This window comes from Anser brachyrhynchus, assembly GCF_964034855.1.
Source record: "Anser brachyrhynchus genome assembly, chromosome: 9".
In the NCBI taxonomy this organism is placed as follows: domain Eukaryota; kingdom Metazoa; phylum Chordata; class Aves; order Anseriformes; family Anatidae; genus Anser; species Anser brachyrhynchus.
This window is the reverse complement of record NC_137703.1, coordinates 13,003,167-13,029,430: the sequence shown is the minus strand read 5'-3', so window position 1 is coordinate 13,029,430 and position 26,264 is coordinate 13,003,167. Positions and strand designations below refer to the sequence as shown.

The 26,264-nt window shown below is 58.4% G+C and overlaps 5 protein-coding genes across 6 annotated transcripts in view; all 5 read left to right on the top strand.

The window, feature by feature from the left end:
- Window positions 1-224, top strand: part of ATP13A3 (ATPase 13A3) — a 59,205-nt gene extending 58,981 nt beyond the window's left edge. Inside the window, exon 35 of the mRNA XM_080604834.1 lies at window positions 86-224. Coding sequence (XP_080460960.1) covers window positions 86-102 — 17 coding nt within the window. The 3' untranslated portion in view covers window positions 103-224. The remainder of the gene's footprint in view (window positions 1-85) is intronic.
- LOC308199947 (uncharacterized protein) lies at window positions 124-16,591 on the top strand. Of its 2 annotated transcripts, none has more exons than XM_080604901.1 (2): window positions 124-263; window positions 13,726-16,591. In XM_080604901.1, exons 1-2 carry the CDS (start codon window positions 236-238, stop codon window positions 15,447-15,449), a joined length of 1,752 nt encoding a protein of 583 aa, XP_080461027.1. In that variant the 5' UTR covers window positions 124-235; the 3' UTR covers window positions 15,450-16,591. The 2 variants fall into 2 exon arrangements, with proteins under 2 accessions (XP_080461027.1, XP_080461028.1); XM_080604902.1 differs by lacking the exon at window positions 124-263 and adding an exon at window positions 9,730-12,576.
- On the top strand, window positions 272-4,541 carry LOC308199942 (uncharacterized protein). The gene is given in 2 exon segments (XM_080604889.1): window positions 272-4,359; window positions 4,362-4,541. Coding segments are annotated over 2 exon segments (1,950 nt in total). The 5' UTR covers window positions 272-2,456; the 3' UTR covers window positions 4,409-4,541.
- Window positions 16,592-16,726: 135 nt separating the features above from the next.
- Window positions 16,727-20,032, top strand: LOC308199944 (uncharacterized protein). The gene is made up of 2 exons (XM_080604891.1): window positions 16,727-17,734; window positions 18,194-20,032. The coding sequence occupies exons 1-2, from the start codon at window positions 17,462-17,464 to the stop codon at window positions 19,817-19,819; spliced, it is 1,899 nt and encodes a 632-aa protein (XP_080461017.1). The 5' UTR covers window positions 16,727-17,461; the 3' UTR covers window positions 19,820-20,032.
- Window positions 20,033-22,569: 2,537 nt separating this feature from the next.
- LOC308199936 (uncharacterized protein) lies at window positions 22,570-25,847 on the top strand. The gene has a single exon (XM_080604846.1). It carries the CDS (start codon window positions 22,579-22,581, stop codon window positions 25,525-25,527), a length of 2,949 nt encoding a protein of 982 aa, XP_080460972.1. The 5' UTR covers window positions 22,570-22,578; the 3' UTR covers window positions 25,528-25,847.
- Window positions 25,848-26,264: the final 417 nt, after the last annotated feature.

The following is a 26,264-nucleotide window of genomic DNA, read 5'->3' as shown; positions in this document are numbered from 1 at the left end:
TGGTTAACAAATTACTTAATTACAAAACCTTAATCATTCAATTTAAAGCTAAGATTATGGTAACATAAAGCTTTTCTCTCTTCAGCGTGCTTCAGACTTTAGGTTTTGCTGGTCTGTGACTGCAGAAGACTTGAACGAAAAACAGAAGCCAAGCGGGTCAACCCTGGACTATCTGGCCAGAGCATTCAGTAGAAAACTTCATTCCTTCCTCAAATTGTTTTGATTCCAATCCTGCATGAAGGGGAAAGAGCAGCCTTGTGAAGGTACATATCAATTGCACTTGATAGCTTAAAATTAACATGTCCACTCCTATGACATCTAATGTGTCTGTGTATCAGACTGCTACACGTTTGAAATTTCTTACCAACCGTAATTCATGCTGAAATACAGATTTTTGACTCTTAACCAGATCTGCGTTGTGCTAGTTGAGGTATGTACTCTACTCTCACTGTTGAAGAAGCTACAAGTGTCTTGTGCTCTTGCATTTGTTGAGACTTCGGATTTTCTCCTGTTTTGTAGTGGTCTCAAATTCTAATGTAGGAGCTGTGTACAGCCTATGGGAACTAGTTGCTCCCACAGCTGAGCGTAGGCAAAATCTGCTCTGAAGCTTGTAATGTTCTTGGGCTGTTCATGGTAGCTACACAAATACGAGTGAAGTGCTGTTATCTAGGGGATGCGTTTTGCTCTTTTACTTCCCATTTAAAGTGCAGAATCATGGTGAAGCCCAATTGCCTGCTATGCTTCTGAGAAGTTCCCTCTTATCTGCCTCTGAAAAGCAGATAAGTTTCTAAAGTACAAAGGTTCAAAATCATTTTTACAAGCTTTTACATTCATCTGAACATGAAAAAGGAAATTAGGCACCATGTTAAATTACTGAACTATTACGGGTGGTGGCAATTACTTGGTGAGACGAGATTCCCAGATTGTCCTGAAGATTGTTTGGCGTGGAAAAGTACTTAGGAAATGTGAAATCTTCAAGCTTCTTAATTTTCCTGACGGTGTCATTTGAGGAGGTTTAGAAAGCCCAATGAGAGCTAGCTTTGCAGCACCGTAGTGCCAGCAGTTGATATCACTGGGTGCCATGTCCATTCCTTCCCTAGGAAGGGATGCTGATTTTACCAGTCTTCAGTTCTCTGAATCTAACAACAACAACAAAAAAATTAATACTTCCTGTTGCTTTTTTTGACGCAGCAGTTGTTTTTATCCATGGTTTTATGCTTTTGTCAGCAGTTCAGGCACAGGAGAAGCTCAGCTGTCCTACCTGACTCTTTTTTAAGTGATTGGCTTTGTACACGTCTCTCAGGTTTATCCATGGCCCTAGAAAAGGGTATGCTAGGATGGAGCCCTCCTCTCTCCCAGTGTTCCCAGTACTGAAGACTGACACAGTTTTAGCAATTCCAGTTACATCTACAGCAGTCCCAGTTGCTGCTTCTCCTGCGGATCAGCCATTTCCTTGACTCTCAGGTTTCTGATGCATTTGAACTTGCTGGTTTCACTAAGGGGGGCAGTTCTAAAGTAATTCTAAACTGTGAAGGATTTCTGTTTGACTTGGTCTTTGAAATATTATCATTACAGCTACAATGTTTTAATGATTGCTTTCCTGTACCTCTTTGGTTTGGGAATATATGCAGCTTTCAGACTGCGGGGTATGTTTCATGCAGATCCACCTTTACTGGTGCAGCATTCTAGCTAGCATCATAACAATTCATTCCTCTCACTTTGTTTCATTATTTCTAATACTTCTGATAATTTAGTGTTGTGTTAGGTTGTAGAGATGAGACTCGTTCATTGTTAGAGGCTCACTGCTGTCCTTTAATGGATGAGCTCTTGGGTGTTTTTTCAGGCTACATCAAAAATAGTCTGTCTGCTTCTTGTGTGTTCTTGAGCTTTTCCAAGAAGTGATCTCTTACAAATGCTGAGAAATGGTTTAGCAGAACTGTGTGGCGTTACTTAAAATATCACGGGAGTCATAGGATGCCCTTTTTACCTCCGTTATCTATTTTTGCAGGCTAAACTTTATTTTTAAATTTTAGATAACCTACAAGAAAAATATTGTTGTTGCGGGACCTTCTGATCTTTTAAGATTTTCTATGTATAAAAGCGTAGTGCTTTTCTGTTCAAATAAATACACGCCTTTTGATTACTTAAGCAGTTTCATTTTGATTTTCATACACTTTAATTATACTTGACGAGTACAAATATTAATAGAGAGTACTTGATTTACAATAGGGCTTTGTCTCTACTCTCCATGTAAGCTGAGCGCCTTAGAAATATTTGCAGTCAGCAGCAATAGGTTTTTGAAGTTTGTTTTCAAGCCAAGAGAAATTTCATATGTATTTCCACATTTTGTGGTATCTTCACACAGTTTTGTCTGCTTAGTTATTAACTACCTGTGATCAAATCCTGACACTCTCTTATCTTTTGTAACAGCTAATGTTTCTGGTGCTTCAGCAAGGATGTTGATGTTTCATTTGTCAGTGATGATCAAGCTTTTCTTCCAGCTGGATGCATCTGTTTGTCCTGAGAAATGTGACTGCTCTTTCAAAAACGCAATTCATTGCTCTGGCCCTCACATAAAAGACCTGGAATCATTAAATCTGCCTCGCAACGTGACAGAAATTCACATAACAAACACTAACGTAACATACTTGCAGGATGTTTTTTCTAGGATGGTAGAGCTGCAGCATCTCATCTTATCTTCAAACAATATCACTCTCATTTCACCAGTGGCTTTTAAAGGCTTGAGAAGGCTGAAAGCCCTCGGACTGCTAGATAACAAGCTGGTTGAACTTCCTCCGGAAGTGTTTGATGACACGGTACACCTTCGGCAATTGATCATTAAAAGTAACAGGCTGAAATCCATCAAAGAGAATCTGTTTGACAGACTAGCCAGTTTGGAGGAGCTTTTCTTGAACAAAAACCAACTAACAGCACTTCCTAGTGGCGTGCTGAAGAAACTTGCCAAACTCAAAGTACTGAACTTGTCAAGAAATTTTTTGGCAGTACTGCCTAGAAATATATTTAGTGCATTAACCAGGCTTGAGAAGCTGATACTGTATTTTAACAGGCTGTCTTCAATTGAGTCTGGTTTGTTTGATAGCCTGAGGGAACTGCTGGAACTCTTCCTGCATTCCAATGACATCCAGTCCATCGCCCCTGATGCCTTTCATCGACTTCAGAAGCTCAGAAGACTAACGCTCTCCAGAAACAAACTTGAGGTTTTGCCTCCCGGGCTCTTTCTGCACTTGCATGACCTGTCTAAATTGACCTTGTACAGGAACCCACTGAAGTCTCTTCCAGAAGTATTGTTTGGAGAAATGAGGAATCTTGGTAGCCTGTGGCTGTATCACACACAGCTCTCAATGATACCAGATTTTGTGTTCAGTAACTTGACAAACTTAGAGCTTCTCGTGCTGAGTTTTAATCCAGAGCTCAGTGTTCTTCCTAGGAACGCATTCAGTGGTCTGAAAGAACTGCGGGGCCTTTCTCTGCATACAAATAATATTTCCAGTCTGCCGGAGGGTATCTTCCTGGGCCTTCAGAAACTGCAGAACATTTCCCTTTTTGATTCCAGGCTTGAGTTTCTTCCGAGAAACCTCTTTCATAATCTCAAGCACCTTCAGAAAGTTTACCTCAATAGTACCAAGCTGCAGTCTCTTCCTGGAGATTTCTTTGTCGCCTTACCTGAGCTGCAAGAAGTATTCCTTGATGGCAACCCTTGGAGATGTGATTGCCAGATTCTTGGCTTCCAAGAGTGGCTCCAGAAGAGCAAGGAGATAGTAAAAGAAGTGCAATCTCTAGTGTGTGACAGCCCACTCTCTCTAAGGAACATCTCTCTGGTGGCTCTAACAGATCAGCACCTGCAGTGCCTGCCAGCCACAGCCACCGCATACCAGACGTTTGGGTCAACTTACTCCCAGGCTGTGACTTCTCTTGTGACAGAGCACTTGAAATCATCTTGGAAGACAACTGTGACAGCAGCGTCCAACATAGGTGCCAGCACACCCACGTCAATTCCTCTTGCAACTCCAGGTTTTACCTATTCACAGGCTCAAGGTGTTGAACAGTTAGGCTTTCATGTCTCAGGTGTTCCAACCCGAACTTCTCCCAGCACCATAGTAGAAACCAACAGTGTCAGAGGAACAGATTTAACTACTCTTGCCTGGTGGGATGAGTTGCCAGCCCGCAAGAGTGCTGAGCCACTTACTAATAGCAGGGTTGTCTATTGTCAGCTATTCTTCTGCCTTCACAGTTTGGTTTTAGCACTCCAGACTGTCACCGTTGTGCTCAGTCTTTGTGTAGTGGGCAAAATCAGGCAACTCTTCCACTCCAGAAAGATTTCTGCTCAGCCTGTAGTTCTGACAAGTTTTTTAAAAAGGTAGAGGGTACCAGCCATGGAGAGGATTAGGAGCGTTGCTCTGTTCAATTTGAGCGTTCGGACGGTTCACATTTGGTTCAGATATGGATTACAAATCTTCACAGCAAGAACCATAAATGCTGTGTCTGTACAACGTAATTAAAATATGCTTTTATATACCTTACAGTGTTTGCCAAAGCTGATTGTAATCACTGTACGTTGCTACAGCACTTGGTGTACAAACTCAGAGGGAGAGCTGACAGAAAAGCTGTGGTCACCTCTGCACAGAGCTCAGGCCTTTGGTCGACGTGCTGCTGGCTTCCTGCAGCCCTGTCCCTGCCAAATGCCCTGCTTTGCTGCTGTGCTTGTGCTGCTTCGACAGGAGAGGTGTTTCTGAGTGACTGGCTTGCGGGAACAAGTTCTCCATTTGGAAGAAAAAAATGGGATCAGCGTAGGGAGGCTTCTGTGGGAGCACTGCTGTAACTTGTTTAAAGGTTGCCTATAGGACTCCAAATGCTGTTTCGCCTCTTATCTCTTTCCTGAGAAAGCAAATGGTGTTTTGGGGAGGACGTGCTGGAAAATAGCTTTTAAAAAGGACAGGGGGAGGGAGTGGAGGCGAGGGGGGAGAATGGTATGTCCTTGTTTTCGCTTTCTATTCTCAGCCCCTTTCCAGCATGTAGGAGGAAGAAGGTGATGTCTGTTACCATTCACAGCTGATTGTGTTTTCCTGTTAGCCAGAGGAAGCTAAGAAAGATGTTGGTCTAGAAGTATAACCTTGGTGAATTCTGTTGTTTGGTTGGTTTTGAAACTTTGTACCATCACTACAAATCTGAATTTTAAGTAAACGCCTTAATCCTTAAATTCTGACCGGACGTCTGAAAAGCAGGGCTTTATTCACTGTGCGCTGCAGTGTCTGGAAGCTGGAATACAAGGCAGATGCACAGGACCAAAGCTCAGCTCCGCAGCAGCATGGCTGGTCACAGAGTTGGCACTGATGGTCCCTCCTGGGCTCGGCTGCGAGCCGTTGGCATGCAGCACAGCGTAGGAGGCTGGCCTCATCTGAGGCCCTGAGGTGTCAGCGCCTGTTTGAAGCTGGCTGCGGCGCATACGCCTGTCTGACTTCAGGAGGCAATAGCTGTGGCTTTGTCTCTGCAAAGAGTCAGAAGCGAGCTGTGCTTCGTCAGAGTCACCCGGCGTGCAGGCGTGAGAAAGGCATGCTCAGTCCCAGGGCTCCTTACACCTTCCCGGGACGCAGCCTTGCGCCCTGACTTCCAGCTCTTTCAAGTGTTTGATGTACAAAGGCAGCCACTAGACAACAGTGTGGGTTTTGGTCTTCCTACTGAAATGCTGATGAATATCTCGAATTATATGAATATTCTAGGTTGTAAGTAGACTGGTAGCTGTTGGGTGGCGTGTGCTTCTTTGGTGGCTCTTAGATTTAACTATTAGTTTTTATCTTAATTACATTACTTAGCTTGTTCTTAAAAGCTCTGCCCTTGCGCTCAGAAGCTAGGGCTGGATTAAAGAGCCCCTGGATGTGGCTTGCCTGCTCAGGTATGAAACCCTGTTATCTAGGAGTCCTTTTGTAGCCTTGCTGATATTTGAACTAAGAGGCCTTTCCTGGGGTGTTAAATAGCAGTTGTCTTGCTTGTGAGGTCTAAAATTTAGCAGGCCTGGCAGTAGTTAGAGACATCTCTGAAGGAGGAGGAATGTGACTGCAGTTAGTGTGAAGCAGACTGGGGTTAGATTCATGAACAGAAGCCCCAGAATATTTTATTGCAATGTATTTAGATGGGAAGCACAAAAACAACATGAAAGCTTTGGGTGGCGGTTCTGGCTCGTTGCAAGTTAGCACTTAAAAAGAGGCAATTAGTACAAATTTAGGTTCCTCTCGGACAGCTGTAATGACCACTTAGGGTTCTGCCAGCTCCAGGGCTGTCATATTGGTGCCACGCAAGCATCTGCTTTCAGCAGGCAGGAGATAAGTGTAATCTGGGCTAGCGAGGAAATTGTACAAGCTGTGCTGGTCGCTGCTTTCCTTGGTGGAGCACTGAAGGAATGGGCTCACAGCGTAAGGCACTTGGATGCGTGCTGGTTTCTAAGAAAAAGCGAGAGTTTAATTGCTGTGCTGACATACAGCAGGCTCTCTGCTTGTCCAATCTGTCCTGAGTGGGCAGGGTGCACAAGAGCAGCAGGTAAGGAGCAGCTCCCAGCTTTTTTGAGTCTTCATTTGGCTGCCCCAGCCCCCAAATGAGGCCAGCTCGGTCTCCTTTGGCTCACTTGCTGCAATCGCTCAGCTCTGGCACGTGGGGGCTTTGGCATGTTGCTGTGTACAGTCAGGCACTAAGAGGAGGATGATTTGTCTTTGCATGCTGTCATCGGGCTTTCCCCACTCTTGAGCCAGACAGGGGAAGTGAAGTCAGCAGACAACAAAAGGCTGGAGCAATACGACCTTGGGGTGTTTCACCAAGCCTTCCTTTCTCCCCTGTGACAGGGATGTCATGTTTTGTCCTGCTTCTGATTCACTACTTGTTGCCCAGCATAGCTCAGCCTGTCCTGGAAATCTCCTCTGGCCTGGAAAATCCAAGGAAATCCTTATTTATATCCTGTATCCGTCTATCCTGGCAAAGGGACTCTCCTGCAGGTCAGCGTGACCGCAGATGTGGCAGAAGGGCAGGCAGCAGTGAGGGCTCCCTGGGGAAAAAAGCACACGGCAAGGCTTTCCTGAGCCTGCAGCTCCTGAGGGGGGGACCGAGAGGTGGAAGAGGTTGGGGGGGCCCGATCCTCTGCCAGGCTGGGTGCAGGTGGGGGTGAGGCGTGACTACGTGCTGCACCCGGGGAGCGAGCCCCACGCCCCTGGCTGCGGTACAGGCAGGGGACGCAGAGCCGTGGTTTACAGCTGTGCGTTAACCAGACCTCTGTGTCCAGGAATCGCCTCGGGGTCTGAATCCTCACAGGCGTGCTTGGAGTACGTCAAGTGGGGCTTGTCCAAGGTTTTCTGTAATGTACTCTGAGGCTTTTTTTCCTGTGGCTGCGGCTCCTGCTCTCTCCACGCCGCAGCAGCCGTGCGGGGCAGAGGGAGCACGCAGCGTGCTTGCAGTGCGATGTCACTGCAGGTGCTGTTCTCTGCTCGGCGGGGCCGAGCCTGCTGCGTCCCCTCCTAGCAGCCCGACGGGTGAGGAAGCCAGTCCCTGTTGCCTTTCCTCTCCCTGTAACCTGCCTGGTCCCTGGCTGCTGTCCTGCATCCCCTGGTGCCTCTGCCCTTCCCATTTTGCCTCTGCCCCATGAGATCAGCGACTGTTTGAGGGCCTTTGTTGCTGCTCACAGAGGTGAGCGAGCTCAAGTGCCCTGCTCACTGCAGCTTGCTCGGGCACGCAGCCTGGTACAGGTTGTTCCCTTGGTGCGTCCTCTCCTGTGCCAGCTCTCCAGCACACAGCCGCTGGATCGGGGGCTGCGTTCACATCCCGCTCCTCCCTGTCCCAGGGGCAAGGAGGAGCAGGGTGGTGGCAAACGTGCTCAGAGGCATTGGCTGAGAAGACACCCAGCAGCGCTCCGGCGTTCAAGAATTCGTGCAAAAGCCAGCTGAGAGGCAGGAGCTCTGGGATCCTCTGGCTGATGTTACAGAGAATTGGCTGTGTCCCTCCTCCAGGCCTTGGACCAGAGCATCTCGCCTGGGGGAGCTGATTCAGCAGCTGGGAGAGGGGAGCGCAGCATTTCCTAGGGATTACAGAATCGCCGGGGAGGAGATGGGACTGACGCCACGCACCCAGGGGCTGAGGCTGTAAGCGCCAGTGTTTACAAACTCTCAAAGTGAGCTGGAGGCCTGAAGCTCCACTGCAGAGGCGAGCAAGCCCTGGGGTCAAATTGGTTGAGGTCGCAGCCCCTTGCTGGGTGTTCCCAGGCCCGTGAGCCCTCACCCAGCCGTTTGGGCTGCTGTGTGCTAGCTTTGTGAGGTGGGGGTCTCACAACTGCACCAGGGGGCATCCTGCCACCAGGCTTGGCCCCCCCATGAGCTATTGCTACTGTCAGACCCTCGTCCTTCTCTGTGCTGTGCCAGATGTCAGCTGTGCGTTTGTTTCTCTCTGGATGGAAAAAGGCCCAGGGTAGGGAGCTGGGGCTTGCTGGGGCCTTCCCAGAGAGGTGGGAGAGCTGAGTGGGTGACAAGGGGGGCCTGAGGCAGGGCCTGGCCCCCTGCGCTGCTGTCAGGGCTGGGAGCAGGGTCCGAAGCCCCCCCGGAGCAGCTCCAGGGACGACCTCACAGCACAGGCCTCCCCTGCCTCCTGCTCTGCCCTGTCCTCCCCCGGCTCTTGACGCCCGCGCCGCCATCGGACAAGCTCTTTCCGCTTCGGATTATCGCTCCTCCGGGCGGCTTTGGCTGCAGGCCCCGCATTCCTTCCAGCCTAGCGCTGCCCTGGGCCCGGGCCAAGCCCTGCGTGCTGCTATTGCAGGGAGGAACCGGCCCCAGCGCTGCCGCGGTCCTGCCGGCCAGGCGAGCCCTGCTGGGGCTCATGTTTGTAAACGCTCACCTTGAGGGGTTTGCTGGGTCTTAGGCTGGTGCCTGGGTGGAAAGGGCAAGCCTGAGGCCCACATTGCTGCTCCCCCAGAGGGAGGGATGCTCCTGGGTACCCCCTCCACAGCCCTGCCCCTGAGCGCCCTGAAGGCAGGGTACGTGCCTGTCCCTCGAGGCGGCCGCAGTGGGATGTCCTGTACCGTGAGCAGTACCATGAGCCCTGCGTGCCTCAAGCAGGTGCCCAAAAATAGCCTGGGGCTGGATCCCTGGTCCTGTGGAGGAAATCTCTTGTTTGGGCTCTTAAAAGGGGTGTGTTTGCGTTGGGGCAGGGGCTGCTAGTGCCTCCCGCATGGAGGGTTAGGGCTCAGCACAGCTTTCTGAGGACCCAGTGCACTTCACCCATCGGTCGCGCTCAAGCCTACGTGAGCTGCAGCACGGCTGGGGCCGTCTGTCCTCCCGTGCTCTGGGCTGGAGCACGGCGGGGACCCTTCCCCTGGCCCACGGCCCAGCGCTCAGCCCTCCTCCTCCTCTGCTTCACAGAGCAGGCCCTGGCCCCGTGCCCTCAGCCAGCCGCTCCACGAGCACTTGGGGAGGAGGTGGGGGCTCCTCTGAGCACCACGGGTGGTTTGCAGGAGTACAAAATACCTGGGGGGGTCCCAGCCTGGTGCTGTAGAGGGCAGGGGGTCCAGACATGCCCGATGCAGGTTCCTGCAGGTCCCAGGGCTGTTCAGTAGGGAACCCCAGGAGCATATCCCTGCATCCTTCTGCTGCAGAGGGGGACCCCAGGACTGGGGGGGGGGGGGGGGGGGGGGGGGGGATGGGGACGGGGACGGCAATGAGGCCGGCCATGGGGTGGGGATGTGGCTGCTGGGCTGCACAGCAGTGCTGTGTGGGTGAGCATGCTCAGCTGTTTGGCAGATGAGTAATGCTCCTTTCTGGCCAAGCCCACAAGCTGCTAATTTTAGTGATTACTTGATTTTTTCCAAGCTGTCTTGAGTCCCTTGGTGATTCAGAGCCGCCCAGCTTTGCTGCGCCCGCAGCCCCGGCCGTGTGAATGTGCTGGGAGCGTGCCAGCACGGATGCAGCCGGGACAGTCCCGCTGTACGGCTGCGAGGCTCAAACCTACCCAGCCATGTGTGATGCTTCTCTGCTGGGGCTTGGGGGTACCAGGAGAAAGGGGCTGCTTAGGGCGAGCTCCCCTTCCCTGCCTGCATCCACTCCTCTCCTTGTGTGTAGCCTGGGGCTGTGTGGTGAGGCTGGCTTCTCCTCATGCCGTCCCTCTAGGGGTGCCCCACAACTGCCCCTCCCGGCCCTTTACTGGTTCATGCATGAACATCTCTGCTCTGTTCCCCACCTATCGTGTAGGTGCTGCTCTGCACTAGGATTCCCAGCTGGGTGTCCCCTGGGGTGGATGGGACTGTTCCCTGTGCGCCTGGTCCCTGGGGTGCAGTGTGGGGCTCTGGAAGCTGGCAGCTCTTTGCCTTTCCTCCCGCTGGGAGAGCATACACGAGCCCACAGTCACCCCAGAAGGAAGCTTGTCAGTGCTGGGTTTCAGGCAGTGCTGTTACAGGGCAGTCATCACCATAACCTGTGATTTATCTGCTTCCCCTGCTCCTGGGAGCAGGGTGTTTGGGGATGCAGCCATCCCATGCCCCAGCTCTCACGGTGCAGTACCCATCGCTGCATCCCCCCCCATCACTACTGCTGGGGCTGTGCTGCTGGAAGGAGCTGAGTCCGACATTCTTCTGTCGGCCTGGGTTCGGAGCGGTGGTTTTCCAGCAGCGCTGGGTTTTGATTTCTGTGTTGTTTTGCTGAAAAGCTGTGTGCTTCGAGGGTGAGTCAGAGCAGGCAGGAGCCCAGCAGCGCTGGCGCTGGCGGTGGGCAGACAGAGCTGGCCGATAAGGGTGCGATAGGGCTGGGCGAGCCCTGCTCCGTGCCAGGGCTGCAGGGAAGGGGCAGCTCCCAGGCCCGCTGCCTGACCTCCAGCTGCATCACTCTGAAGGAAACGGGGAATTTAGTTTGGGAACTGTGGTGCTGGGAAAATCTGCTGTGTCAATGGCACGTACAAAAAGTACTCGTGGGCAGTGTTTTCAAAATGCCCCTTCTCCGTGCCCAAATCCCCAAGTTTTGCCCTGGGAGCAGGCAGACAGGCACCAGGGGATGCTGTGAGGGTAGCACCAGCCTGGGTGCCCGCTGCCTGGCAGGGAGGGGCCTGCGGCCACCATGTCCCACAGCCGCCGGGCCCCCCACGCTCGGCTCCCATGGGGCACCTATTAGATCTGGCATGTCAGCGGCGGCTGCCTCCAGCTGCGGTCCTGCTTCCCACCCTCTTCCCACGATCCCTGTCTGAGTGTGGCTGGAAACTCCCCTCTCCGGCCCTGCAGTTTGTGTTGTTTACCTCATTTTTGTCCCCACCGTGAGCAGGGTCCCTGTCCCCTGCGTGCTGCCAGCCCTGGCCTCACAGCACCCTGCTGCGCGGGATGGGAGCAGCCTTCCTCCCGGGGCGGCAGCGGGCAGGGGGAGGCTGCACCCAGCGCCCGGCCTTCGGAGCCAGCACCGCGTGGTTCCCATCTCGGGCAGCTCTTTAGGGCCGGCTGGGGCCTGAGCAGGGCCTGCTGGAAATGTGGGTGGGCTGAGACGGGATTAGAGGCTGTAGGGAAGTCCAGCTGCCCCGTGGTTAGCACGGGGCTGCTGCTGGCTCGGAAAAAGGGGCCACGCACATCGGTTTTCCCTCGCTGTCGGCTCCCAAACCTCCGCTCTTGGCTGCTGCTGGATCGGGCCTATGGGGCTGACAGGGACAGGTGGGCAGGGGGCAGCTGGGGACAGTGGCGGGGACCAAAGCCACCCCCATGGGTCTCTGTGGGCTGGGGGGCACGGGGAGGGCTGGCAGTGGGCACCCCGAAGGAAGGACGGGGCTGGGAGGGGAGCTTGTTCCCTGCTCCCCAACCCCTGGGTGCTGGTCTCCATCCCCCTGTGCCGGGGCTGCTGAGGAAGGAGAGCAGCGTGGGGCAGAGCCTGCGGGCACCCTGTGGGTTTGCTTCTCCTTTTGGGGCAGCAGATGAGAGCTGCAACCCCGGGTGGACGTGACCTCGTGGGTGGGTGATGCTGGGGCACCTCGGGAGCTGCAGGGAGCCCAGCTGCTCATCCCAACCCTTTCTGCTGTGGCGGGATAGCCCCAGTGTGCTGCTGCGGGGTGGTCCCGGGCATGGCCACGGGTCCTGAATCTCGCAGGGGCTGTAGCAAATGAAGAAAGCACTGGGCATACACCGAGGTGATGCCGTGGAGGAGCCCCGGTGACTGTGTGACAGCCAGGGGCAGGACGGGGCCACGGGGACCTGGCCTCACCTGCCTCCATGGGTCACAGCCCCCAGCTGTGTTCTGGGGGCTCCCGGGGCCGAGCTGCACCCTGGGCACTGGCTGACGTGTGCGGCGTGTTCTCGGGGCTGGCTGCTGCGCTTCAGGCGAGGGGCCTGGGGCTCACGAGTGAGAAACCAGCATCTCCGTCTTCGAGACAATTGCTCTGTTTGCTGAGGAAATGCGAGTTGGAAACGGCTCTGCTGCAGCGATTTCCGTAACCCCGCCGCTGCCCCTGTGCTGATTCATTGATTTGGACGGGTTATATACTGGGAGGGGAAGCGTGAACCACACTCGGCTCTCCTGCCAGCACGGAGCTGTGCTCACTCGGCGCTCGCGGCTGCAGGACACTCGGGTAAGTCTCCTCTCCGCTGCCGGCCCCGCCAGCATCACCCCGGGCCCACGGACCCCTGGGGCAGTTCTGAGAGGTGGGAGCGTGGCAGAGTGATGTGCATGCTGAGCACCTTTGGATTAGATGGAGATGTTTGTCTTGTAAGGGGTTCTCCAATAAACTGAGTCTGCTTACGCATTGTGGGAGGTGATATAGTTATAGAGGCAAAGTATATTAAATAATAACCTGTAAAGAATACGGAGTGGGGGCAGGATCAAAATTTAGGGGGCCTGCGGTTAGAACCACCTGGATGCTGAGGGGCTAGATATTCATCTCCTCGGTCTGTAAGTTTTTGTCCCTAAAAAGAGAAAGGGAGAGAAATTGTTTTCAGCTGTCTTTCGTGAACCGTGCTCCAGCTTGGATGCTCTGTACGCTCGCTTAACAGGGAGTGACATGAGCAGGGCTTTTGATGTGCAAAGCGTTTGGTGAAGTTTATAAACGGCTTGCCATAAACAAAATTGTTCTGGGATGCATATTGTTTCCATATGTGAGACACAAGCTGCGCTGGCTTTCCGAGGGCTCCTCCCTCCCCTGCAGCAACAGGCGCTTCCCCGGCGCTTTGCGCTCCCAGACCTGCCTGGCCGAGCCCTGCTTCGTGCCTGGGGGAGCCACGGGTTTCTTCCTGCCTTGTGCCACTGGGAGCTGCCAGCCGGGCACCAGGCTGATGCCCTACTCCGTGCGAAGCTCCCAGGTTGGGGAAGGTGCCCCTGGTGCGCTGAGAGATGATGGCTGTGCTCAGGGACCTGCCCATGGCAGGGGGTTGGAGTTGGATGAACTTTAAGGTCCCTTCCAACCCATCCCAGCTGAGGCTGGTACCCGCTGGCTGGGGGCTCCCCGCCGCTCGGGGCTGTGCTGCTGGGACCAGCTCACCGCGCTCACTGCAAAACAGGAAACCACACTCCTGCCGCTGGGAGAGCAGGCACGGGGGACGCCAGGGATGCCACTAATAGCTGTGGTGTGGCAGCGCGGCGCCGCAGCCCCGGCTCTGCCCTGCCTGTCCCCAGCCGTGCTGGGAGGCGTGCGGCCAGCCCCACTTCGCAGAGGGAGGCAGCACCATCCCTGGCGGGGCTGGCAAAGCACTGTGCTGAGCCTCCTCCTTTGTTTTTGCCGCAGGCCCCATGGAGCAGGGAAGCTGGCGGCTGCTGCTGCTGCTGGTGGGCTTCCAGCTTGCCCGCGGGCAGTGCCCGGAGCAGTGCCAGTGCATCCGCACCGCCCAGGTGGAGTGCTCCGGCGCCGGCATCACCACCGTCCCCAGCCCCATCCCCGCCAACGCCATGACCCTCCAGATCATCAACACGCGCATCACCGAGCTGGGCGAGGCATCCTTCGGCAACGCCTCCCTGCTGATCGGGCTGCGCATCGAGAAGAACGACCTGTCACGCGTCAGCCCCGGGGCCTTCCGGCACCTGCCCGACCTGCGCTACCTCAGCCTGGCCAGTAACAAGCTGCAGGAGCTCCCGGTGCAGGTCTTCCAGCCCCTGGGCAAGCTGGAATCGCTGCTCCTCTCCAGCAACCAGCTGCTGCGCGTGGAGCCCTCGCACTTCGCCCACCTGAGCAACCTGAAGGAGCTGCAGCTGCACGGGAACAACCTGCACGAGCTGACGGAGGGGGTGTTCGACCAGCTCGCCAGCCTCACCAAGCTCAACCTGGCCCGGAACAACATCGACCGCCTGCCGCCCCAAGCCTTCGAGCGGCTGCCGCGGCTGCAGGTGCTGCGGCTCTACGAGAACCGGCTCCGGCAGATCCCGGCGGGCGCCTTCGATGGGCTGCCCGAGCTGCAGGAGCTGGGGCTGCACCAGAACCAACTGGAGACGCTGTCCCCAGAGCTCTTCGTGCACAACGGGAACCTGCAGAAGCTCTACCTCTCCAACAACCTCCTCACCGCCCTGCCTGGCGGCGTCTTCCTGCCCCTGCGCGCGCTCTCCAAGATCACCCTGCATGTCAACCGCCTGCGCGACATCTCCCCGGCGGCCTTCGGCCCCATGCCCAACCTGAGGGAGCTGTGGCTCTACGAGAATGAGCTCGCCTCCCTCCCCGCCGCCGTCTTCAGCAACCTCACCCAGCTGCAGCTCCTGGTCCTGAGCAAGAACCAGCTCCGCACGCTTGCCCCGGGGGCTTTCCGGGGCCTGGGCGAGCTGCTGGAGCTGTCCCTGCACTCCAACGCCCTGCGCCGCCTGGACGCCGAGGCGCTGGGGGGGCTGCCCAAGCTGCAGAACATCTCCCTGCAGAACAACCGGCTGCAGACGCTGCCCCGGGGCCTCTTCGCCGCCACCCCGGGGCTGCGGCACCTCCAGCTGCACGCCAACTCCCTGGAGAACCTGCCCGCCGGCATCTTCTCCCCGCTGGCCGCCCTGCGGGAGGTGAAGCTGCACAACAACTCGTGGCGCTGCGACCAGGGCATCCTGCCCCTGCGCGCCTGGCTGGAGGCCAACCCCCACAAGGTGGGTGAGACCCCCCCGCTCTGCGCCCAGCCGCCCGCCCTGCGGGGAGCGCCCATCGCCGGGCTGCGGCAGGACCAGCTCCCCGCCACCCCGCCCGGCCCCACCGCCGGCACCCCGCTCCCTGCCCTCCCCTCCAAGGGGACATCGCCGGGGGGCACCCAGGCGGGCTCCCCCACGGCACCACCGCCGGTCACCCCCAGGCCCCAGGAGGAGGAAGAGGAGGAGGAAGGAGGGGGGCGCTGGGGGCTGACCCGCCTGCAGAGCGGGGTGGTGGTGGCCGTCATCGTGCTGGTGTGCGTGGCCCTGCTCTGCGCTCTGGTGGCGCTGGTGGCTTACAGCTGTAGGAAGAAGAGCCACGTCGTGCTGATGAGGATGAAGGCGCCCAACGAAGCCTGAGTCCCCAGCAGACCCTTTGGGGAGCGGTGCTGGGGGGGTGTCCCCTCCCCGTGGGGACAAGGGACCTGAGAGCTGGACGGGCCAGCATCACCCCGCGTGCCATATCCCCCTCTGCTGCTCTGCTTTGCCGTGTCCCTGCTCTGCAGCAGGGTGTCACCCGCCGGTGTCCCCCTTGTCTGCACTGTCCCCAAACCCTCCTGCCTCCTGCGCAGCCCCTGTGCTCGCTCCCTTTCTGGGGGCCAGCAGCCAGGGCGTGGGGGCTGAGCTCTGAGCAGGGGCTGCCCGGAGCAGAGCAGGGAGCCGCAGCCTGGCCATGGAGCACTGGGACTTCTCCTCCTTCACCTCACATCGTCCCTGGAGTGACGCCTGCTGCTTGCCCCGCACTGCCTGTTGTCCCCTCGTCCCCCCACGCCTTCAGACTCTGCCCGTGCCGGGGCACACGGGCACGAAGCCATCACACAGGGCCGGGAGCCGGGCGCACGCCCTCGCCCCGAGGAAGGCCGTGTGCCTTTGTAGCTCAAAGGGGCTGGGCGGCCTCCGCTTGGCCCCCAGCCCAGGCGGGCGCCACGGCAGCACAGCCGAGTGACTTGGCCGCGTCCACGCCGCCCGCCCTGCCTGCAGGCAGCACGGCAAGAGCAGAGCGCCCTGCCCTGCCCTGCCTCGGGCGGCCTCTCGGCCCCGCACACTTGTGCTTCCCCTGCCAGCAGCACTGCGGGGCTGCCTGCGTGTCCTGGGTGCTGCAGCATGGCCACAACCCAGCTGCGCGCTGCCACCAGCCCTCCTGTGTCCCTGCCTGGCAAAGCTGCAGCCTCTCCTCTCCCTGCTCCCGCCCCGCGGTGCCCCTGCTCCGCGCCTGGCCCTGCCGGCAGCCTGAGCGGTGCTGGGGCACGGGGCAGCACGAGCGGCACCGGGCTGCACGGGAATGGTGCTACAGGACAAGGGTCGCAGTGGGTGCGCACCCCATCGTCTGGGCTGCCCACGGTGCTCTGTGAGGCAGTGTTGGTGCAAACAGACCCGTGCTCGTGTATGTGATGGGATGCTTCTTCGGGCTGGGACCTGCACAACGGCTAGAAACATGGGACTGTGCCTTGGGGCTGTTTGGTACTGCTCTGTGATCGCCCATTAAAGCACGGTTGTCCATCTCCAGTGCCAAGAGTTCTTTGTTTGCTCCTCTGCATTGAGTGGCGTCCTTGGAATAACCCAGCAGGGACAGGAGCTTTGCTTTACTGCCTCTCCAAGGTGATTTTTTTTTCATGTTGGGGAAAAGCAGGCTGCTGGGGGTGGGAGAGGGCCAGAGGTTTGTGGCTGCAAAGCCCAGGCTGGCCTGGGGTATGGGAGGGCTTGGCCATCCAACGGCAGCAGGATGGCTTTTGGAGAGCAAGCTGAGACCTCAATGAGCTCCCTGATGGAGCCGGAGCTGCTGACCGCCTCCTGTGCAGCCCTGTCCTCAGATCAGAGCTCTGAGGGTTTGCGCTGAGTTTCCCCACACATCACCGTCTGCCCAGCTGAGTGCATGTAAGTGTTCCTCCTCTTCCCCGGGGGTCCCTCCACGTCCTGGGTGCGATCCCAGCCCATTCCAACCTTTGCCCTTGCAGGGCATCCCTCACAGGGTTGTACACTGCTCCTCCAGGCAGGTTGCCTCTCCTGGGGAGTTCAGCCGGTCTGCGGGTCCCTCTGGCCACCCCACCGCTGCCTGGACGCACCGGCTGGATCCTGGGCTGCCAAGCACTGGTGGCTCTGCCCTCCACGCCGCAGCACGGTGGTCCCAAGGTGGGCTCTTTCACCAGGGCATTGCTTTGCCTCGCTGCGCTGTGCCTGGTCCCCTCTGTTGTGCAAGGGACGTTTGCCAGCCTCACTTCTCAATGAGAATTAACAGAGTCCGGGGAGGCTCCTGGGGGGCTGCAGCAGGCTGACACTGAGCTCGGTGTGGGACCGGTGCCACTGATGGCAGCAGGGCCCTGCCATGGCCACAGGGCACGTCCAGGGCCACGGCCCCGCTTCCCTGCCAGGACATGCTCATGGCAACTGGCCCGTGCCCTGCGTGCGTTCACCTCCGGTCCCCTGGGGCCGGGCTGATTTTTGAAGCGCTCCAAGGACACGGGTTGTTGTTGCCGATAAGCAGAAAGGGGCAGCTCCGCCCCAGCAGGAACGGTCTGTCAGCTGCCTCCACATCCGCCCCACAAAACATCTTCCCTTCTCGGCGGGGTTCGCTCCTCACAGCGGGCTCAGCAGCGGTTCCCGTGGTGGCAGTCCCCGTGGTGGGGGTCCCCGCGATGCCGCTCACGGTAAGTGGCAGGGCTCAGGGGGTTTGGGATGGGTTTGCTGGGGGCCTGGGGTGGGTGGGAAGTGCTGGAAACAAGTCAGGTGGCGGGAGGGAGAGGCCCGACGGTGCTCCGGGGCACGGCTCTAAGTCCAAAACACCCCATGGCATGGGATGCCCCAGGTGGGTGTCACAGCGGGATGGGCACTGTCCCCCATCACCAGGCAGCACCAGCAGGTGTCCCAGGCATGGAGGAAATGGTGGTGGTCTGGGTGCTTCTGCTCAGCCCCTGCTTGTGCACAGGCACGTACCCTCCCTCCTTTAGCAGACAGTCTGGCTCTGAAACATTCCTTCCAGAAGGACGTTCTCTATGGGCAGTCAGAAACACAACCAGCAGGGCCCCCTCGTTGTGTGGCTGGGTGCAGGTGAGCCTGGTGGCCCTGCTGCAGCAGCCACAGCAGCTGATGCTGGGCTCCTTCTCCAGCACAGGGTGATGGTCTACGTGGTGCTGGGACTGGGGTCCCTGCTGGTGGGGGGGCTGCCCCTCCCCTGCCCCCCACCCTGCCAGTGCTACGACACCTCCAAGGTCTTCTGCTCGGGGGAGAAGATGAGGGAGATCCCAGCGGGCCTGCCGGGGAACGCCACCCAGCTCTTCTTCGTGGAAACAGCCCTGAGCAGCATCAGGAGCAGGGCGCTGGGCTCCAGCACCACCCTCACCAAGCTGGTCTTCATCAACAACCACATCCAGGAGCTGGAGGTGGGCGCCTTCTGGGGGCTGCCCAGCCTGGCTGAGCTGGAGATCTCGGGCAATCCGCTGCCAGCCATCAGCCCGGGGCTGCTGGCAGGGCTGCCCAGCCTCACTGTGCTCTCCCTGAGCTCCAACGCCATCCACTCCTTGCAGCCGGGGCTTTTTGCCACCGCCTGCCGCCTGCAGGACCTGCGCCTGCGGGGGAACAAGATCGAGGTGCTGCCCCCCGCCATCTTCCGCCCGCTCCGCCGCCTCCAGGCCCTGGACCTCTCGCAGAACTTGCTGGCCGAGCTGCCCGACGGGCTGCTGGCCCCGCTGGCCACCCTCCGCATCCTGAAGCTGAGCGACAACATGCTGGCACGGCTCCCACCCGGCGCCTTCAGGACGCTGTCCCGGCTGGGCGAGCTCCACCTCGACGGCAACCAGCTGGCCGAGCTGCCGGCTGGGGCCTTCGCGGGGCTGGGCGCGCTGCGGCGGCTGCAGCTGCAGCACAACGCCCTGGGCAGCCTGCGCCCCGACGCCTTCGCCAGCCTCCCCAACCTCACCTTCCTCAGCCTGGAGGGCAACCAGCTGGCCTCCCTGCCCGCCGCCCTCTTCCAGGGCACCCCGGGCCTCCTGCACCTCTCGCTGGCCCGCAACCAGCTGCAGGCGCTGCCCCTGGGCGTCTTCGCCAACCTCTCGGCGGTGCAGAGCCTGGCGCTCTCCCACAACGCCCTGGCTCGCCTCCCCGCCGAGGCTTTCCGGGGGCTGGCAGGGCTGACGGCGCTGCAGCTCGGCCACAACAACCTCTCCAGCCTGCCGCCGGGGCTGCTGGATGGGCTGCCCAGCCTGGCCACGCTGGGGCTGGAGCACAACCGCCTGTCCCGCCTGCCCCCGGGCTTCTTCGATGCCAACGAGGAGCTGGTGCGTGTGGAGCTGGAGGACAACCCCTGGGCGTGCGACTGCCGCCTCGCCTACCTCCTGGGCTGGCTCCAGGTCTTCGCCGACCCCCTCCTCCACGTGCAAGCCTTCTGCGCCAGCCCGGCCGCCCTCCAGGGCCGGCCCCTCCTGGAGGTGACCCACAGGCAGCTGGCGTGTACCAAAGATGAGGGCTGGGATGCGGTGCCCGGGGAGGATGTGCCAGGGCAGTGCACCTACAGCAACCCCGAGGGCACCCTGCACGTGTCCTGCAACGCCACGAGCTGCCAGCGGCTCAGCCTTCGCCTCCCTCCTCCTCCTCCCAGCCGGGCGGCGGGGCCGGGGACCGAGTACCGGGGCGCCTGGGTGCTGCGCTCCCCCTGCGGCACGCTGCAGGTCAGCGTCCTTGTCACGGCGCAGGGCCCGGAGGTGACCACACCACCTGGGCTCCCTGCTACACCCTAGGACTCGGGCATGTGCTGCTGCTCCTCGTGGTCATCGGGCTGGTGCAGCAGCTACACTGAAATCAGCCCGAGAAACAACGCCCCGTGTCCTGCACTGATGTCCCCGCCGTGGCCACCGTCACCATGCGCTGTGTGGGAGCCGGACTCGTGGTGCCTCTTCACCCAGCCGTGCGTTCCTGTGTGTTTCAAATATTATTAAAGTGTATGTATCACCTCCGTGCAGCCCGTTCCCGAGGTGCAGAGGGGGAAGACGCCGTCTGTCTTGCAGGGGAAGGTGGCCGTGATCCTGCAGGGCTGTGGCTGGAGGCCCTGGGCCGGGCTGCGAGGGGCGCGGGGGTGCTGCTCGCTGGGTGCTGCCCGCAGGGCTTGGCACCCGGGGAGATGGGGGTCCGAGAGGACACCGGTGCTGCCCTAAGGGATTAAGTGTGTGTGTGTGTGAGTGTGTGATTGTGTGTGAGTGTGTGTGTGTGTGTGTGTGTGTGTGTGTGCGTGTCCGTGCACACGCGTGGGTGCGCGCCCAGCCAGCTGAACCCTTCTCCCCGACGGCGCTGCGGCCGGGGCTGTGCCGCGCGGTGCTGCTGCTCCATCTGGTGGCCGGCGGGACTCGGGGTGTCCCGGGCCGGGGACAGCCGGGGGGGCCCTGCCACAGCCCGGCCGCCCTCCCCCGAGCCGTCCTGCCCGGCCTGCCCGCAGCCACGGGGCCCCGGGGTCCCCCCTCGGGGGCGCGCTGCTTTGCTGCCGCTCCCCACCGCCTCAGCCCCACCGCTGCCCAGAGGGAGAGGAGGCAGCAGGGGGGAGGTTTGTGGTCTCCCAGCCTGCCCCATCAGCAGAGTGTGCTCAGCAGGGTCCCCGGCTGGTGCCCAGCGGAGGTGAGCCCCCCGGCCAGCCACAGCCCCGCGGCCAGCCGCCAGGACGGGGCTCTGTGTCTGCCCAGCAGGGCCACAGAAGTCACCGCCGTTACCAGCCTGACCAAGCGGCTTCACAGCAGCACCTTTCAGCTACATAAGCCTCTTCTCGAGGAAGGAAAAACAGGCTGGCCTGAAGATCTTCGGGCTTCCCTTGATGTGAGCTGCTGCGTGGTGCCAGCAGATAACACCTGGCAGCGCGTGCATCCTCTCCTGGGGTGCGTGGGACTGCTCCCCACGGCTCTGTGCTGCGTGCTTATCTCCCCGAGCAGCCCTGCAAAGCCAAGCCCCGTGTCTGGGCCGTGGATAAAGCTCCCCAGGTGATGGGACCCCTCGTCCCCTGCCTCACACAGCACAGCTCCGGCGGCTGGACGCGTTCCCGAGCGCTCAGGCAAGTCGGTGGTGCGAAATGCTTTAAAGTGTGCCAGGAGGGTGGTTCTGGGGAGCTGTTGATCTGTGTCCTTGCTGCTGGGGAGAGGGACAGGCAGGGACACCGCAGCCAGGGTGTGCAGGGAGCCAGGGTGTGCAGCCCCGTGGGGCGGCTGGCGCACACCTCGCCTCTCAGCCCTTTCTGTCCAAACCCAATGGTTTGCAGCCTCCTGGCTTTGCTGACCTCTCGACATCTTTCAGAAAATATCTAGGTCTTTTCAAAGCAAATTTAGCCTCCTGGAGTTAGCTTTTGCGTGGTTAGCTTTGATGGATGCCTGAGAAGCAGCCCATGGCTCTTTCTTTTTTCTGCTGCTGGTGGATGTGAGCCAGTGAGCTCAGCTCCTAGCTGCTGGTCGGAGCCCTAGATGCTGGGTTTAAGACAGGAAATCTGCGGACATCACCAAGTCTTTTAGTGAGCCTAGTCCTAAACGTGGTTGCTGCTTACAAGTCAACCATTTCTACCTGACAAAGCTGCATAACTAATGCCAAAATATAATGTGATTAGCAGGGGTCCTGAAAAGGACGCATTTAAAGTAATGTTTTAACTAACCCTTTGGAACTGAGAGAAGCACCTACAGGGAGCCCACCCAGCACAGTGCTCTGTGGAGCTGTCTGACCTGGATGGCCAGAGAAAATCCAGGGATTTGCAGCGAGGCAGGGGGAAGAGGAAGGCAGAGGGATACACCAGGCATCGTCGCTTCAGGTCTCTGCTCCTGGGGACACCGGGCAGCCCTCCCGTGTGCTGTGCCGAAGGGCTGTGGTGGCACCACTATGTGCCGTTGTGAAAGACGAGGGAAGATGTGTCCTGCCTCATGGAGAGGGACTGGTGCTTTCACACCTGTGCTGGGGCTTGGCTCTTTTTTTTTTTTTCTTTAAATTACAGTAATGCTAGATTTTCCAAAGTTACATTCTGTGGGGATGCCAGCTGCTCCACAGGCTAAGTTTTTTTGGCATATGCTGTGTAAACAAGGTCGTCTGGTGCTGGCTGGCTGCTGGGACCATGTCTGATCTCAGGTTTGCTGCCAGCAAGCAGAGGGCTGGTTGGCGCTGCTGCTGTGTGAGCGATCCGTGGCCCTGCTGAGTCCTGGCCCTGCTGGGGCAGCACTAAGGGGCAGCAGCTCTCTGCCTGCTTCATCCAGACGCATCTGAGCCTACAGCCCAAACGCGGGGCGAGCAGACTCAGAGCAGACACCACCCAGCTCTGCTGGAGCCTCCCCCACTGCCATGCTGTCAGCTGGCTCTCTGCCTTCCTCTCCATCCCTTGGTACCAACACAAGTGAACTCTTGTAAATGCAGCATATTCTGGTTTCTACAACCTCTCTCTTTCAAGTAAAATGACTTGTGATATGTGAACAGAATGGTTCTGAGAGCTGTGGATGCAGGTCTTACTGTTCTTCAAATCTGACATTTGAAACCCTTTTTCAGGATGATGTACCAGCATTTCCTTTTCATTTTCTTCCTCCTCTTCCACCCCCATAAATGCCAAGACCAAACCCCGGGTGAAGATCCATACGAAATGCCCAAGGACTACCAGGAGGTCTACAGAGGGACAAAAAATGATGTCAAAGAGATCCCCAAGATTGCAAAGCCCTTCATTTCTGAGATGGTCTTTGTGCAAACCAGCATTACTGCTGTAAGGAAAGGTGCCTTCAGGTACATGCCCAACCTGACCAAGATTTTGTTTATCGGCAACAAGATCAAGGCGGTTGAACCTGGAGCCTTTGATGGTCTGGAGAAACTGAGGGATTTGGAGATCTCTGGTGCCTCCCTGGAAGAACTGGCCGTGGGCACTTTCCAGAACCTCCCAAGCTTGCAGAGACTGGAGCTGAGGGACAGCCACATCAGCCACATCCCCAAAGGGCTCTTTGAAGGGCTGGAGCACTTGGGAGAGCTCTCCCTGTACATCAACGCGATCTCGTCTCTTCCAGAAGGTATTTTTGATTCTCTTGCCAATCTAACTTTTTTGGACCTGGCTAGGAACAGGATCGCGGCTCTGCCTGGAGATGTCTTTAGCAAACTCCCCCGCCTGCAAGTCCTGCGGCTGTACGAGAACGAGCTGCAGGACCTCCCGGAGGGGCTGCTGGATGCCCAGCAGGAGCTGCTGGAGCTCAGCCTCCAGAGGAACAGGCTCAGGACACTGCCACCCACGCTTCTGAGGAGCCTGGCCCACCTGGAGAAACTCCTCTTGGACAACAACCTCATCAGGGTTCTCCCACCCCAGGGCTTTTTTGGATTAAACAAATTGAAGCTGCTGACTCTAGGCTCAAACCACATTACGGAGCTCCCATGCTGCCTTTTTGACAGCATGCCACACCTGTGGGAGCTGGACTTGAGCAGGAACAGCTTAGTCACACTTCCAGTTGGCATCTTCGTCAATCTGACGTCTCTTGGCAAACTCATTTTGTCCCACAACCAGCTGTCAGCCCTGCCGAGAGGAGTCTTCATGGGGCTCAGCAAGCTCTCGGACCTCCAGCTGGAAACAAATCAGCTCTCTGCTCTTGATGACAAGGTCTTTGCTCCTCTCCCAAATCTGAAAACCCTCAATCTTCGAAAGAACCAGCTAAGGAGTGTCCCACGAGGACTCCTGGACCCGCTGAAGAGGCTCAGCTCAGTGTATCTGAGCGGGAACCCATGGAGGTGTGACTGCAACCTCTGTTACCTGCATGTCTGGATCCAGGAGAACAGTGAGAAGGTAAAATTGTCCGCCCAAGTGTCATGCAAGACTCCACCCCACCTGGCAGGGCAAGCGGTGGCATCCCTGAGGGACGACCAGTTGATTTGTCCAGCCACTTTGCCTCCTTCAGTTTCCTTCACCCCATCTCTGCCATTCACCTCCGCATCATCACAGAGGATGTCAGCCTTGCTGTCACCCGGAGCCTCACCCACTGCAGCACAGACTGCACTGCCATCGGTGACCTTTCCTGTCATGGCACTGCCAGCCATGCCATTACCTATGGCCACCTCCTCCATGTTGCCAACTGTACCAACTGAGGTCTTCCACACTGCTCCATCACCAACCATGATGTCTAAAGCCTCCATCATCACCCCATCATCAGCTGTGACACGGGAAGCCTCCATCACCACCCCATCACCCACTGTGCTTCCCGAGACCTCCATCACCACCCCATCACCAACCATGTTACCCAGGACCTCCATCACCACCTCACCACCAATTGTGCTACCCAGGACTTCCATCAACATCCCATCACAAACTGTGCTTCCTGAGACCTCCATCACCACCTCATCACCAACCATGCTACCCAAGACCACCATCACCACCCCACCACCAACTGTGCTGCCCAAGAACTCCATCAGCACCCCACCACCAACTGTGCTACCCAGGACCTCCATCAAGACCTCATCACCAACCAGGCTGCCTGAGGCCTCCATCACCACCCCACCACCAAATGTGCTACCCAAGACCTCCATCACCATCCCATCATCAGCTGTGCTCTCTAAGACCTCCATCACCAACCCATCAACAGCTTTGCTCCCTGAAGCCTCCATCACCACCCCACCACCAACTGTGCTACCCAAGACCTCCATCACTGTCCCATCATCAACTGTGCTGCCTAAGACCTCCATCACCACCCCTCCAACAACTGTGCTGCTTAAGGCCTCCAACACCATCCCGTCATCAGCTGTGCTACCCAAAACCTCTACCACCATCCCATCACCAACTGGGCTGCCTGAGGCCTCCATCACCACCACGCCACCAACTGTGCTACCCAAGACCTCCATCATTATCCCATCATCAGCTGTGCTACCCAAGGCCTCCATCAGCACCCCGTCACCAGCTGTGCCACAGGAGGCCTCCAGCCTCTGCTCAGCTCCAGCAGCCATAAGCCTGCAGCCTCCTGAGGCCAATAGCCCAGATCTTGCTCTGCCTACTCCGGCTCCTGCCACCCCACCGATGCCAACCACCCCACGGGCAGCTCCCACCATACAAGTGCCTCCTGCTCTTCTGGCACCCACGGCGAGGCCAGCACCCCCTGTACCCCCACTGCGAGGCCACACAAGCCCCCAGCCGGCCTCCTCACCCACGTCCCCTGGTGGGTACCACCCCAGGGCCTTCTCCCTGCGGCCCAGCCCGCGGCACTGCCGGGTCTCCCTCGCCCTGGGGCTGGCTGTGCTGGCGCTGCAGGTGGGGGCCACGCTGCTGGGCGTGAAGCTCGTCCTCCTCCTCCACCACACCACCCGTGGCCGTGGTCCTCCCATGCCACCGGTGAGGCTGCTGAGCGTCCGAGCGATGGCCACCGTGCGCCCACGCCGGGCTGTGGAGAGGTATCAGTGGGGTGCCGTCCCCCAGGGGTGGGTGTCGCAGGACCCGGGTGGTTTTGGGGTGCCTCCCAGGTGGCCCCCGGAGATGCTGTGAGCCTGGGGAGCCTGCACCACGTCGCTGCTGGATGGGACCTTCTGCCGAGCGACACTAGGTGGCATCCCGACACAGGCAGTGGCTGCCACCGCCTGTCCACGGCCACGCGGGGCCACGGGGGGCAGAAGGGCGAGCAGTGGCCGTGGGGCACCACACCGAGGTGGTGGTGGCACCGTGCCCAGCCCCGGCTGCCTCCCAGCCCAGCACCCCGGGACGTGCCGGAACCGCTACGGCCACCGCAACGCTCCTGCCTCCTGCCCGCTCTGTCTCGGCTTCCTCTCTGCTGATATTAAAGCCTTCCCTGCGGCTCTGCCACGCTCTGAAGGGCTGACCAGAGGAGTGTTTTCACCCCAGGGCTGCCCTCACCGTCACCTCCAGCGGGGATTTTCTGCCTCCCGCTGGAGCGCGCGGTCCCCAGGTGGTGCCGGCGGTCAGAGGCCGGGGTGGGAGCAGGTTACACACTGCGACCCAGTGACAAAACAGAGATGCAATTTCTAAATCTTGCATCCCCAGAACCTCTGTAGGATGCTGCCTGCCCTGTCCCCTGGCAGGGTGACATCTGAGCACAGCCAGCCACTTTGCTCGCACGGAGAGGCTGCAGCTGAACCTGTCCCCAGCGTGGGCCGCTCACCAGCGTGTCACTCCTCGTAGTGAGCCTTCCCCTCGCAGACCTGGCCTGGGGGCTGGCTGTTACCTCCTGTCGGGCACAGAAACACCTTCCCTGCCACTGCCACCCG